This window comes from Equus asinus, chromosome 4 (assembly GCF_041296235.1).
Source record: "Equus asinus isolate D_3611 breed Donkey chromosome 4, EquAss-T2T_v2, whole genome shotgun sequence".
NCBI lineage: Eukaryota > Metazoa > Chordata > Mammalia > Perissodactyla > Equidae > Equus > Equus asinus.
In genome coordinates, this window is record NC_091793.1 from 82200587 (window position 1) to 82213987 (window position 13401).

General features: G+C 38.3%; 1 protein-coding gene across 1 annotated transcript in view; it reads right to left on the minus strand.

Moving 5' to 3' along the window:
* Nucleotides 1–462: 462 nt before the first annotated feature.
* NXPH2 (neurexophilin 2) overlaps nt 463–13401 on the minus strand; it is a 119131-nt gene continuing 106192 nt past the window's right edge. Inside the window, exon 2 of the mRNA XM_044768978.2 lies at nt 463–2954. Within this exon, the coding sequence (XP_044624913.1) occupies nt 2211–2954 (744 nt within the window). The 3' untranslated portion in view covers nt 463–2210. The remainder of the gene's footprint in view (nt 2955–13401) is intronic.

Sequence of the window (13401 nt, forward strand, 5' to 3'; positions counted from 1 at the left end):
AGAGTTCTTACTTGATGAGAGGTTACATTCAGAGGGCTTTATGTGAATAATCCTTTTACTTTACTTTATCATCTCTAAGCTGCTCTATTTAAAATGTACATACAGGGGCTGGCCCTGTGGCTGAGTGGTTAAGTTCGTGTGCTCCGCTTCAGTGGCCCAAGGTTTCACTGGTTCGAATCCTGGGTGCAGACATGGCACCGCTCATCAAGCCATGCTGAGGCGACATCCCACATACCACAGCCAGAAGGACCCACACCTAAAATATACAACTATGTACCAGGGGGCTTTGGGGAGAAAATGGAAAAATAAAATCTTAATAAATAAATAAATAAATAAAAATGTACATACAGAAAATCTTAATGTTCAGTCGATATTACACACACACACACACACACACACAAAACGCTTGTGAGGAAAAGAAATGAGAACAGTTTAAAAAAAAAAACCAAACAAACCCTGAAGTCATGTGACAGATTTACCAAATTCTTTTTATTTACATAGAAATGTGTACACATACTTTCTCTGTACACAGAAAATTCTAAGTATATATACATATATGGTTCCCACATATTTTACAATAAATAGTATTTTAATCTTGTTTCTAGATGAAAATAAAAAGATGTCTCAAAATATTTCACACCAACCACAAAGTTACAAAAGCACCCGATGAACTCAGAGCAAAAATTTCAAGCCTGTACTACCACACACTAAGCCTAGTACAATTTTTACAAAAGACAAAATCAAACACTGTGCAGCTATCAGCAGTCAGAGGAAGGGAATGGAGACGCAAACAGAGAACGGAGCTGTTGGCTTTTTGAACAAGGTGGTCAGAACATTTTTGTTGATTAGGACTGGTCTTCCTTCAGTCCTCAATTTAATGTGTTGCTTGAACCGATATTTTACAGAGAAGAAGGGGAAAAATGTTAACCTCTATTGTAAACAGAGTAGCCATTCCATGAATCTTACAAGTTCTAGAAAACTTTTACTGGTCAGCCAGATCCTCCTCCTGTGCTCATGCAAAGGGATCGTGCAGTTCTATGATACAGGCTGACCATCCACCGGCTCAGACAAAGGGACAAGGGCCCCGACTGTGCAGCAACAATAACTTGGAAGTAATCTCAAAAGCCTGGTAAGTCACGTATCTTGGTTATTAGCACTTAATAATAATTAGTCATCTTTAAATATAACTCTTTATTTCCACAGAAGTTCATCCCTCATTCAAATAATTAACTAAATGCAAGAACTTAATCCAGGAGGCTAGAATAATGAATCCATAATCTTGGAATTTCCTCCCTCCACTTCCAATTTTTTTTTTTCCATTCTAGCTTAGGAAACAATCTCTTCCTCTCAATTTCAGAGTAGTTTTATACATGTATATAAAATCACACTATCAAATTATAGAATGAGTTATAGGTTATATAGATTTTATGATATTTTTGACAATCTGACAGCACTGAATTTGGCAAAGAAATCTAAAAGCATCAGGATCTTCATTACTGTTGAACTGACATAATATATCCAGATTTGCTTTCCCGATACACTAATATTGCTACTCAGATGACACTGTTAAGGATGGTGACCAAGACGGGGCTAATTGTTTAAATCACATTCCACTCAACTTGAGCTCAGATAATAATGTATTTAGTTCCACAGTGGCACTGTAACTTCGCACAAGTTTTGAAACAAATTTTACCCCTTCATCTCTCCTATCGATAACAGCACAGACGTGGGGGAAGAGGCAGCAATGAAAAAAGAATTCGATGTCAGAAATCCAATTCATCTATCAAATGCAATCTTTTCAGTTTCTTTACTGAATCCGCTATTTCTAAGGTAACCTTCCAAAACATATTTCAAAGGCAGGCTCATCTCAAGAGCAATGTTTATCACATGCATAATTCGGTTCTTTCCTGTTACATGTTGCTACCACTGATGCTTCTTTTAGAGGAACAGCGTTTCGAGGACTTAGCCATCCTATAAGAAAGTGATGGCTTCATGAACAGTTTGACTCTTTAGATTAAGGTACTTAGGAATGAAACAAACACGTGTCACATTTAAAGATGTTTCTTTTTTTTTAATTTGAAAATCTTATAGGGAACTAAGGGTCACTGGCAGAAACAAAAGGGATCCTTTACCATGAAGAGATGGGCTTGGTTCTCAGTCATTCTAATTAAATATATATCCATCCTTCACTTCTACCACTGTGGAAGGACTCAGCCAGAAGATAAGTATGGAGTCTCACTATGGTAATTGTAGTCAGGACAGACCTTTTGCACAAGTTTATAATCAACACTGTAAAAGGCAATGTAAATGCAAATGACCTTGAAGGGTTTGGAGCACAACCAAGACACGTGGCTCTGAGTCTGCTCCTGGTAGCAGATCTTCGATGGGTCAAAGTTGCACAGGGCGGTCTTCTTCGCCCGATCTGTTTTTTCATACTCAATGCGACAGTTGAAAGATTTGGATTCCTTGGTCTCCAAGGTAGACTGCGGGGACACTTCAAATTCCACCACTTTGGAGGGGGGTACCAAACTCACTGAAACATTGCCCAGGCCTGTTGAATTGTGTCGGAAATAAACACTGAAGGTTCCATTTCCATGGTCAACAATTTTCCCCGTGATGAGGAGGTTGAGTTTTACAGTTTTGATGTTAGAATGGAAGTCACCCCATCCAAACATTTTCTTAAATTTTCCAGTTTTTACTATTGGCCTCCGTTTAGTTCTTGCCAATGGCTCCTGAACCTCCGTGATGTTGGCCAGCCAATCCCAAAAGTTTTCCATGCTGTCCGCATATGCCAAGTGTCCGGGCTTTGGGACTGGAGACTGCTTAACAAACAGGCGCAGAGGATTGATGATCCTCGAGTGCACCACGTTTCCGACCAAGGTCCCTGGAGCATCTTTGTCTTCCCAATCCAGCCCCTCTGTGGCATGCACCACTCTTTTACTGTCACAAAATAGCTGTTTGAAAAGAAGAAAGAGAAATAAACTTTAGATAAGGCTTTCAGCATAGACGTACTAAAGCCAAAGCACAAGGGAAATTCTTGCAATATTATTTGGATTCTTGCTAATAGCATTTCACACACACAGCTGGGCTCAACAGTGTAAAAAGACAAGAAGTGAATTCAAGCAAAGTAAAACTGTGAGTACAAAAATTAAAATGGTGAGATTAAGAGGAGAGTATTTCGTTTTAATGGGTTGATGTGGTTTTAGTTTCTGTTCCCTAATCTTTACAATTCTATCTTTCCAGATTGGGAAAAGTAGTATATTTTGGTCTCTCACTTGACAAAACCATTAAATTTGTGAGGTCTTTTCTTTCAGATAGAATTCAGCTCTAGAATGCTGAAGGTTTCTACTGAGGAGCTAGAAACCATCTGAATATAAGATATTGATGTTGCTTAAGTAAAATCTTAAGGATATTATTATATCTAAAGGCTTATATCATATAATTTCATAGCTTTTGATATAATTCCATCTGAAACTTGTAACCAAAAAGAAGCGTGGATAGAATTAGGAAGTTCTAAAAAAGTTTTAGTTGAAAAAATAAAATTTCAAATTTAGTTGCCTTTATAGAAACAAAAATAAATTGGAAACATATTTTGAATTAATTAACAGGCTGTACAGGATTTAATAAATTTTATTATAAGTGAATTATATCCTGAAAGATAGAATTTCTAAGAAAGAGTTATGTGAATGTGTTTTCTGAATTTCACAGTATTTTGGTTCAAATCATACCCACTGAAACATAGCATTTTATTTGTATTCGATTTTTCTTTTTCTTCTTTTTGTGGTGTAAGAGTCCCCATGATTTCTAAAAATCATTCAGTTAAGTGAATATGGATTTTGAGGGGCAGCATCATTATATATGAAACTGTTGCCTCGAGTGAATATTTATGGATAAGTTATAAAGTCTGGAAAACAGAGGTTTCTAGTGGAAACACACATAGCCTCTTATCTCTAACGGCACAAACCATTCCTGTAATGATTCTCTAGAAAACTGTCAGCGTGATGAAAAGGATGGCAAAGAAGTGAGGCTGTTGTTTATGGATTGTTTCTCCAATCCTTTCAAACTTAGCAGATCACCTGCTAAAACTAGTCTCAGATTACTACAAAAATTATTGCTTTCAATCCAATTTTGAAAGGAAAAAAGACATAGCCTGGATTATAAATATTGCACTCGACTATATGGTAGAGGTTAATAACATGAGGTTATCTTGTATATATTCATAAAAGTTTAGAAGTTAAAGCTTCAGTAGAGCTCTCTGAAAAGTGTTTTCACCTGTACCTCATCCTCAAGATCACCTGAGAGTAGGAATCCAGGGACTTCAACGTATGCGTGGGTTTTTCTTCTTTTACTGCTTGGGAGGGGGGTACATATATATATATATTGGCCTCTGATTAATTTCCTGAAGATTTATCTTCCTCATTTCCAGTATTTTTTAAAAATTCTTTTCTCTTCACTGAAATTACTGAGGTTTGGCAGAAGGGCAAATTGATATGAGGCACATGCTTACTATTTTGAGAAACTAAATCTGTACTATCCTTCTCTCAGCAGCTTACGCATTCCGAGTTGATACTTCTTTTTCACTCCTGGTGTTGAAAGGCTGGCATAGCCACCAGGAAAAGAGAGATCATTACTCAGGATTTCTAGCTCAAAATATTCTGGGTGTTTCTGATACTGTAACTAGTGCTTTCTATTTTGATCACTCTTAATTATGATGTGCAAGAACCTCATTCAGATCAATGGTAATAGCCCACAGAGTTCAGTACCAACTTCAGTAATGACATGAGATGCAGCCTGGTCCAAGGGATGTGTCCTGGCCCTGTCTCTCTTTCTCTCTCTCTCTCTCTCTTTCTCTCTCTCTCTGTCTCTGTCTCTGTCTCTCTGTCTCTCTCTCTCTCTCTCGGGCCAAGGACACATGGACAGATAAGAAGCCCCTTGCTGACCGAAGTCCAATTTCTCTTCCCTGTAATTATGACTCTTTTTGCCCAGAGTCTATTATCTATTTTTCACCTGTATCCCGTATTTCATGAGATGCTCCTTGCTTGGTCCCTGCTGACAGACAGACCTCCCACTTGCTGAGAGTCTCTGGTATGTAAGAGCTCATTTACTTGCTGCTCTCTCGCCCCCTATTTCATACAACTCCCTCACTTCTTCCCTCACTCTTGCCTTCCTTCCTCTCTTTCACAGGGTAAATTCCTTCTGACATTTTCTCCTTTTAGCTGCTGCTGCTGCTTTTTTTTACATCTCAATTCTTAACGTATACACATCACGCTGCCTATTAATACTGCATTAGCAGAACTAAGATCCATTTTCCAATAAAAAATATTTTTCACCCACAAGTATAAAAACACTCTTTGCTACCGGCAGCAACATGCTTTTCTTTTTCTTAAAATGTTTGTTTTACATTACACATTTTTCTGAATTTTTTCCTGCCTGGATCATTTCTCTTGATTTATTGCTTTGCCCAATTTTCTCCTTACTTTTTCGCTATTGAAAACCTATAAACATTGAACCCATCATTCAACAACAGGTAAGTTTTGCAATCATGCAGTCTGAAGGTAACTGGTATTGGTGCATTTTAGAATACATGATAGGCCTCTCTATGAGATGGACATTATGACATCCCTCTTTTATCTCAAGGTCTACTGTCATGATGGTTCTGAGGTTACTCAATGATAATGTTAATAATAATTATAATTATTATTTTTTTTTGAGGAAGCTTAGTCCTGAGATAACATCTGCTGCCAATCCTCCTCTTTTTGCTGAGAGAGACTGGCCCTGAGCTAACATCTGTGCCCATCTTCCTCTACTTTACATGTGGGACACCTACCACAGCATGGCTTGACAAGTGGTGCCATGTCCGCACCCGGGATCCGAACCAGTGAACTCCAGGCCACCAAAGTGGAAAGTGTGAACTTAACCACTGTGCCACCGGGCTGGCCCCAATAATTATAATTACAAATGGCTATTTACTGAGACTTTTTAAAAAATCTGAAGATTTTCTTTCTAATAATTTATGTTTTAACAGAATATTACCCAAACATATGTGACTCACCCTAAGAAATACGAGAGGAGAAAAAATCTTAGTGATTATTTGCTTTTAGAAAGGCTCTGTAATGCTTCAGAAAAGATTCCCTATACGAGAATTCAAAACAGAATTTGATTTCTAAAACATAGATTCTAACACAATACTCTTTGGGGTCAAATCTGCCCAAGGAACCCTTGATTTTAAGGTTGGTCTACAGAAAAAATAATAAAATTTAACTAAGAGCACAGATCTATAATTGTTCTCTCTGCCAATGAAAACACTGGCAGTTCTTTAGATCAAAAGATAGATGTGTATACATATATTTAAATTTTTTTTCTTTGCCCTAGACCATCACATTTTTAACTTGCTTTGGCAACAACATTAGCCAAGCTGAGAAAAGCTGTGTATAACTTCATCTGTTTATTACTTTAAAATACATGGACAGTTCTCACAAGGGCTGACTTCCCACTCTAAACCCAAATCTCAACAAGCTATCAGGTAATGATGTATTGGTAGAAGAGTATAATTAAAAGGGTAAATGTCTTTCTAGTTGTCTTAAAGAACTGACAATTGTACCTCCTCTCTCTTTGGTGTAACTTGTCCAGCCCTCCCCCTGGCTCACTATTTAAAAATGCATCACTGCTGAGAGGACACTCTCTCCTACACCAGGTCCATGTGGATGGTGGTATGAGCTAACTCCTCAAGGCTCAGGCTTAACCTCAGGAGTCCTAATCGGAGATGACTAGGTTTGGGATGAGCCACAACCCTGCCCCCTACTCATCCATATACTCCCAATATGGAAGCAGCATGGCGAACAAAGCACAGGATTTGGTGCCTGATGATCTCATCACCCTCACTTAAGTGTCTGACCTGAGCCCCTGTTTTCTCACTTCTATCTCCTTTGCTGGTTGATTATAAGGACTAAATAAAAGACTGGATGGAAATTACTGAGCCCAACCTGTGGCAAAAGGCATTCAATGACTGATGGTTCTTGCATGGTCCAATGGATAGTCCCATGTTTCCTATTCAAGAACGGTCTTCAAAGGGTTATATGAACTGCCAGGCCTCCAGGAAACCAATTAATGCTTAATCAAGCAACTTGTTCAGCGCCATACGATAAATTAACAACTGAGTAGAAATCAACCTTCTCAACCCCAGAGCATCAATCAAATGCTGCCTCGTGTTTTCAGTCATCTGGCATCTGAGTCATAGTCAGATCAAAGGCACAGGTGAGCTCTCTTTGCCAACAAAATATGTTTGCTGATCCTTGATTTCAACCAAGCAAATGAGTCAGCAAAGGGAGCTGTAAGTACATAGTGTCTGGCAGGTGCCCTCACTCCTGAACGATTCCCTGATACACATGCAGGGAGAGGACTGTAGGTGGCTGGGAACCTGCTGGCAAACCACTCTGTCCAGGGCAGGGTTGTTAGATGTTATCTACAAAACACAGGGCTGCATCCTTCCGGTTGCTTTTGTACTTGCTGGGGCTCCCGGTGCTAATGTCGATATCACTGCTGTCTTTTGTCCCATCATATTACAATAATAATGCAAAAACATTTAACCGCTAGCACAAAATGGAGTTTAAAAAAGGGTGAAAAAGAGGAATTGCTGTGCTTTATCTGTTTGAACATTCCTTGATTTCAACACATTTATCAAAGCTTAAGTAATTTATGTCTTGGCAGGGTGTATCCATTTCACAAAGCACACACATTAGCTAGATACAATGATATCATATTAGCTGTTTTTGCATCTTACAGAGGAGCTGAAAAAGATTAATAAAAGCTCAAACTTTCATCAATTAAATGAAGCAGGTGGAAGGAAGGGAGTCGAGGAAGACGACTATTTCATTCCAGTTCTTTTGTTTTTAGGGAGAAAAAGCTGACAGGTTCAAATCATTCATCGTAACAAGCTGGAGTCGAATCTCACTGATAATTAAATGCCTTTTTTTCCCAAGAGGCAGAGAAGCTGTGATGAATTTTATAGTAGCAGATGTGAGAATAGTCACGAATTATGGAAATAATTTATAAACTAAAAAGCATCTTCTCTGCAAATACTATATCAGGAGATCATTTTTTCAGCTGTATCTGTATATAATTTTAGTTTACAGAGAAGTTGTGTAGTACAAAGAGTGCCCATATACCCTGTCCCTAGTTTCCTATAATGCCAACCTCTTGCATCATAGTACACTTGTCGCAACTAATGAACCAATATTGATACATTATTATTAATTACAGTCCATACTTTACTCCGATTTCCTCAGTTTTTCCTTACTGTTCCTTATCTGCTCCAGGATCCCACCTAGGATCCCACATTACATTTGGTCTTGATGAATCCCTAGGCTTGTCTTGGCTGCAACAGTTTCTCAGTCTTTCCTTGTTTCTGATGACCTTGAACGTTTTGAGGAGTACTTGTTAGGCATTTTGTAGAATGCCCTTCAATTTGAGTTTGTCTGATATTTTTCTCACGCTTAGACTGGCGCGATGGGTTTTTGGGGAAGAAGAACACAGGGTAAGGTGCCATTTTCAACACTTCATCTCAAGGGTGCATGCTAGCAACATGACATGACTGTTGATGTTAATTTAAATTTCTGACTTAGGTAGAAAAGATCCTTTTTTTAAAGTTTTGCTTTCAGAATTCTCACAAGGCTTATACACTTTTGTTATCACAAGCTTAGTTTAATTTACATTTAATTTTGTGGCACTTGGTTTAGGATTGATTTTTTTGAAAAAGTCAGGAACTCTCAAGCATTTCAATTTATAATTCTTTACCGCATCACTGAATCATCTAAAATAACCTGAGTTGTTTAAGAAACCATACATTATTTATAAATTATTCTGGCAATATTACACGCTATAAAGGTGTCTGTCATTATTACCATTATTGCCATTTTATTTTTATTTAATATTCATTTCTTAAAAATTGGCCCCATTTTGATAATTGGTAGCTCAATAAAGAAGAGCTTATTCTATAAATATCTTACATAGGGTTGGAATGACTTGCTGACTGTATTAGATTCAAATGTCCCTTTTCTCAGTTTTGGAGCCAGTCCATTGGCCTTGATTCTACACATTCAGTGAGTCAGGATCAACCTTTAGATGGAGCTTTCTTTGAAGCTCAACCTGATTACCAAAGGGAAGGGAGCCAATGAGAGAAACCCTCATAAATGAGGGTTCTATATTCGTAGTCCTCTGGATGCTGCAGCACCATGAATGTTACTTGGTGTTCCTTGGGATCCAAGACAGTCAGATCTTGGCCGTAACTACGGGATAACCCTTTTCTATACATCCATTACTGTGATAGCTTCGCTTCTTCCCTGTAGCTTCATGTGGGGCTGTGTTGTAAACTGCAGAGTGGGGTGGGGAGATTTCTCTACACTCAGCGAATACTAGAAAGGAAGTGAAGGGCATTTAAAGTTTTGAGCTTCTGGGGTTCAAATTCCGTTCAATATATATCACACCATTGCCAGTCCAGGTAGCTCTATCCTCTAGCAATCCCACCAGGTGGTCTTTTTCTTACTGGAAGAGATACCAGCAGAAGAGATGTCACTCCCAGCCTTGCTGCCTCGGGCCGATGTTTCACAATTCTCATTGACACGGGTATTTAGCACATATTGACTCTTCACTTACATGGCACCAGGGGAGCAGGAGAGGCTTGAATTTCCTAAGTAACTGAAGCTTAGCACTTAGCTCTCCCGATTTAGTGAGAAGAGATTAGATGACATTAACACACCTTTTTTAAGAAAGTGGAAAGTCTAAGACAGTTTAGAAACACTTCCACAGAAAAATTATTTTATTTTTGCAGGAATAAGTTTTTTGCTTCACTAACATTTGCCCATACCTGAAATTATATAAAAGCTACTGTACTCTTCCACTATACTTGCAAATTATGGACTCGGAGGAGAAGCGGAGTGTCCCAATCAAGTCTGTGTACGGTAGAAAACAATCTGTTGGCACATCCTTCCGGTGGCTGAATTTATCCAATCAGAAGAATTGTGCCAAGAGGGAAGGAATGAATGAAAGAAGCAGCAGCAATGAACTCAGTCAGAACAGGTAAAACCAAAGTGGGAAGGAGTGAGAGGTGGAAACAGCAGTGCTTTGATTTACTGGAAGGAGTTGGGGTCAGGAACAGTGGAATGGAAATGTGGCACTGTCACTTACAGTCCTATCTCCCTGTGCAAGCCATGTCCCTTCTCTCAGCCTGGTCTTCTCAACAGTAAAATGGTGAAAAGAGAAGATTGGAGTTGCACTTCAAAGAGACAAAGGAGACTGCAAGGTGGAAAGTGAAATAGAGTGTGTGTGTGGGGGGGCGTCAATGGGCAGGAACATGTGTAAGGAGGTGAGTGCTGCAGTCCAGAGGAGGAGCGAGGAGACCCAGAACTGTGGTCACAAATAAATGTGTTCTTTCTTTCTCTTTTTTTTTTTTTGGTGAGGAAGATGGGCCCTGAGCTAACATCTGTGCCAATCTTCCTCTATTTTGTATGTGGGATGCTGCCACAGCATGGCTTGTTGATCGGTATGTAGGTCCACACTCAGGATCCGAACCTGCAAACCCTGGGCCACCAAAGCAGAGTGTGCGAACTTAACCACTATGCCACTGGGCCAGCCCTAACATGCATTCGTTTTTAATCAGTGATGAAACACATATTTATCAAATGCCTTCCAGGGGCAGCATGTGTGCCCTAGGCCCTGGGAGCACACTGCTGAACAGGGCAGATACAGTCCCTATCTTCATGAGATTTGCAGAAGAGCAAGGAAAAGAAAGATTAAATAATCACACTTTAATAATATCTCACTTAATTACAGTTGTCATAAGGGCCTGGAGATATATTCATACTGATATATACATATCAGTACAATAGCAAGCAAGGAGCACTAGTTCTAAACAGGGGAAGCAACCGTGCAGGGAGTGAACAGGATTAAGTAATTAATACCTTTATTCTGATGAGCAAAATGAAATCCAAGATTCACTAGCTGATAGTTGATAATGAATGAATTAGTGACAAGAAAACTAAATACCGACCTTGGTATTTATATTCCTTTTTTCTTATTCCAAATTGTATATCGATTTGTTTATAATTACAGAGAGTGTGATAACATTATAACACAATAGTTATATTTTTTCTAGAAATAGAGCCTAATTTTTTTCTTTTCTTTTCTCTTTTTATTTTTTCCCAGCTTTATTGAGGTATAACAGACAAACAAAATTGTAATATTTTTAAGTGTGCATTGTAATGATTTGATATATGTTTACATAGTGAAAGGATTTCCACCATCAAGGTAATTAACAGGTCCATCACCTCACGTAGTTACCCTTTTTTTCGTGAGGGCCCTTATGATCTATTCTCTTAGCAAATTTCAATTATTCGATACAATATTATCAATTATAGCCACCATGCTGTACAGCAGATCCTCAGAACTTATTCATCTTAATCTGAAAGTACACGTCCATAAAGAGGCTCCAGTGTTGGGTCACGTTGAAGTCCTGACTTGGAGGTCCAGCGCCTGGAGGAGACAACCTTGGCAGGACTCATCTTTCATCCTCAAACCTCCTAAGACCTGTTGAAGATTTATAATATATATTTCTTGGGTTCTGGGACAGTTAGACCTTTGCCATAATTATGGTAGAACTCTTTTCTATAATTCTATATAACTAATACAATATATATCAATGCTACTTGATAATGAACTAAGTATGCTCTGGGTAAATAAGAATATTCTGAAATAATGTAGGTTTGCCTTTATGTTTATAGGTGTGTTAAAATATGTGAATACACGTTCTGCTTTGGTGGCCCGGGGTTTGCTGGTTTGGATCCCGGGTATGGTCATGGCACCACAAGCCAAGCCATGCTGTGGCAGGCGTCCCACATATAAAGTAGAGGAAGATGGGCTCGGATGCTAGCTCAGGGCCAGTCTGCCTCAGCAAAAAGAGGAAGATTGGCGGTGGATGTTAGCTCAGGGCTAATCTTCCTCAAAAAAAAAATAAAACAAAAAATAAAAAAGTAAAGAATTTTAAAAATAATATGCGAATAGATAAAAAATCTGACCAATGTCTATGATTTTCACAAGAACTTATGAATGTTCTAAATGAAAGATAAAACAAAACAACCTAAAATTTTTTCTGTGATCATGATATTGAAGAGGCATCTATGCTTCAAGAGGATGTTTTCAGTTTTCTGTGTTTACACCGAATGTAGAATGTTTACAGCCTATACTGGTTTACCATGAAACACTTGCCGTAATAGATATAATACACAATGCATAGATTGAATAGATCACCTACTATTAACAAGGAAGGCCATACTCTTATCTATTTTATATTACACCAAAAATATATAGACCTCTATCCTGAAAGAAAAAAATTATGACTTCCAGCATCAGGAAGAATGAGCTGAATGCTCCAAACTTGTGGATTTGTAACAAGCTGGGAGAATTGGCTTTTCTTTAATAACAGGACTGGAATATGCCACAGGAGATAAATTGCTACAGATCTGTACAAATATTTTTTAAAGGCAGCTGGCTTGCCCTCCTTGGATACCCTGGAAGCATTTATTAATGTTCTTTCAGAGTGACAATTGTTAAGCGCCAGTTTGAAAGAATAACTGTTTGTTTAATAGATCTGTTTATGATGTTATTCATGATGGAATCCATATAGCTAGCCATTAATTATTTCACTGGGGGTATTAGTTTAAGCCAAGAACCCCGAAGTGACCAGTTATACAATCTAGAGGTGGCTTGCAGATCCCATTACAGCTGAAGAACTATAGAACCAATAATGAAAGGTGGTCTAAAGCCTCATTTTTGTTGCTTATATATAGCTTACATAATTGGATTGCTTTAACAATTCTCTCCTGTATCCTGTGGTTAAAACTAAAATGACAACCTGCTCAGCAGAAAACAAAAACAAAACAAAAACCCAACCTTGTCATGATTAACTCAGCATCCCATTACATTTTTTGCTTGTAAATGAATCTTGGAAAGCATTTTCTCTGGGTAGAAATTTTACAGAACATCATCCCTGTTGTCAAAACAGCAACACACATCTGCTGGACAACACACAATGCTATACTGATGATTAGCAGTATGGCTTGCCCTAAAGTCCTATTTCTTGTGCTCCATTACAGAACTGTCACAGCAGATTAAAAGAAGAACGACATAGAGGAAATGAAGAATGACAGAATCAAACATATATCAATGTATTAATTGCACCTATTAATAATTTGTGGCATAATGTGGCATTGTTTCAAAACTCATTTTGCAAGTCGACAAACAAATGATTGCTTAGGAGAAGAAAGCTAAACAGTGGATACCCTTTCTGCTGAGAACAGCAAATTCATTTTACCTTCCAGTTATCTTTGAATAGCTACCCTTTACATTTTT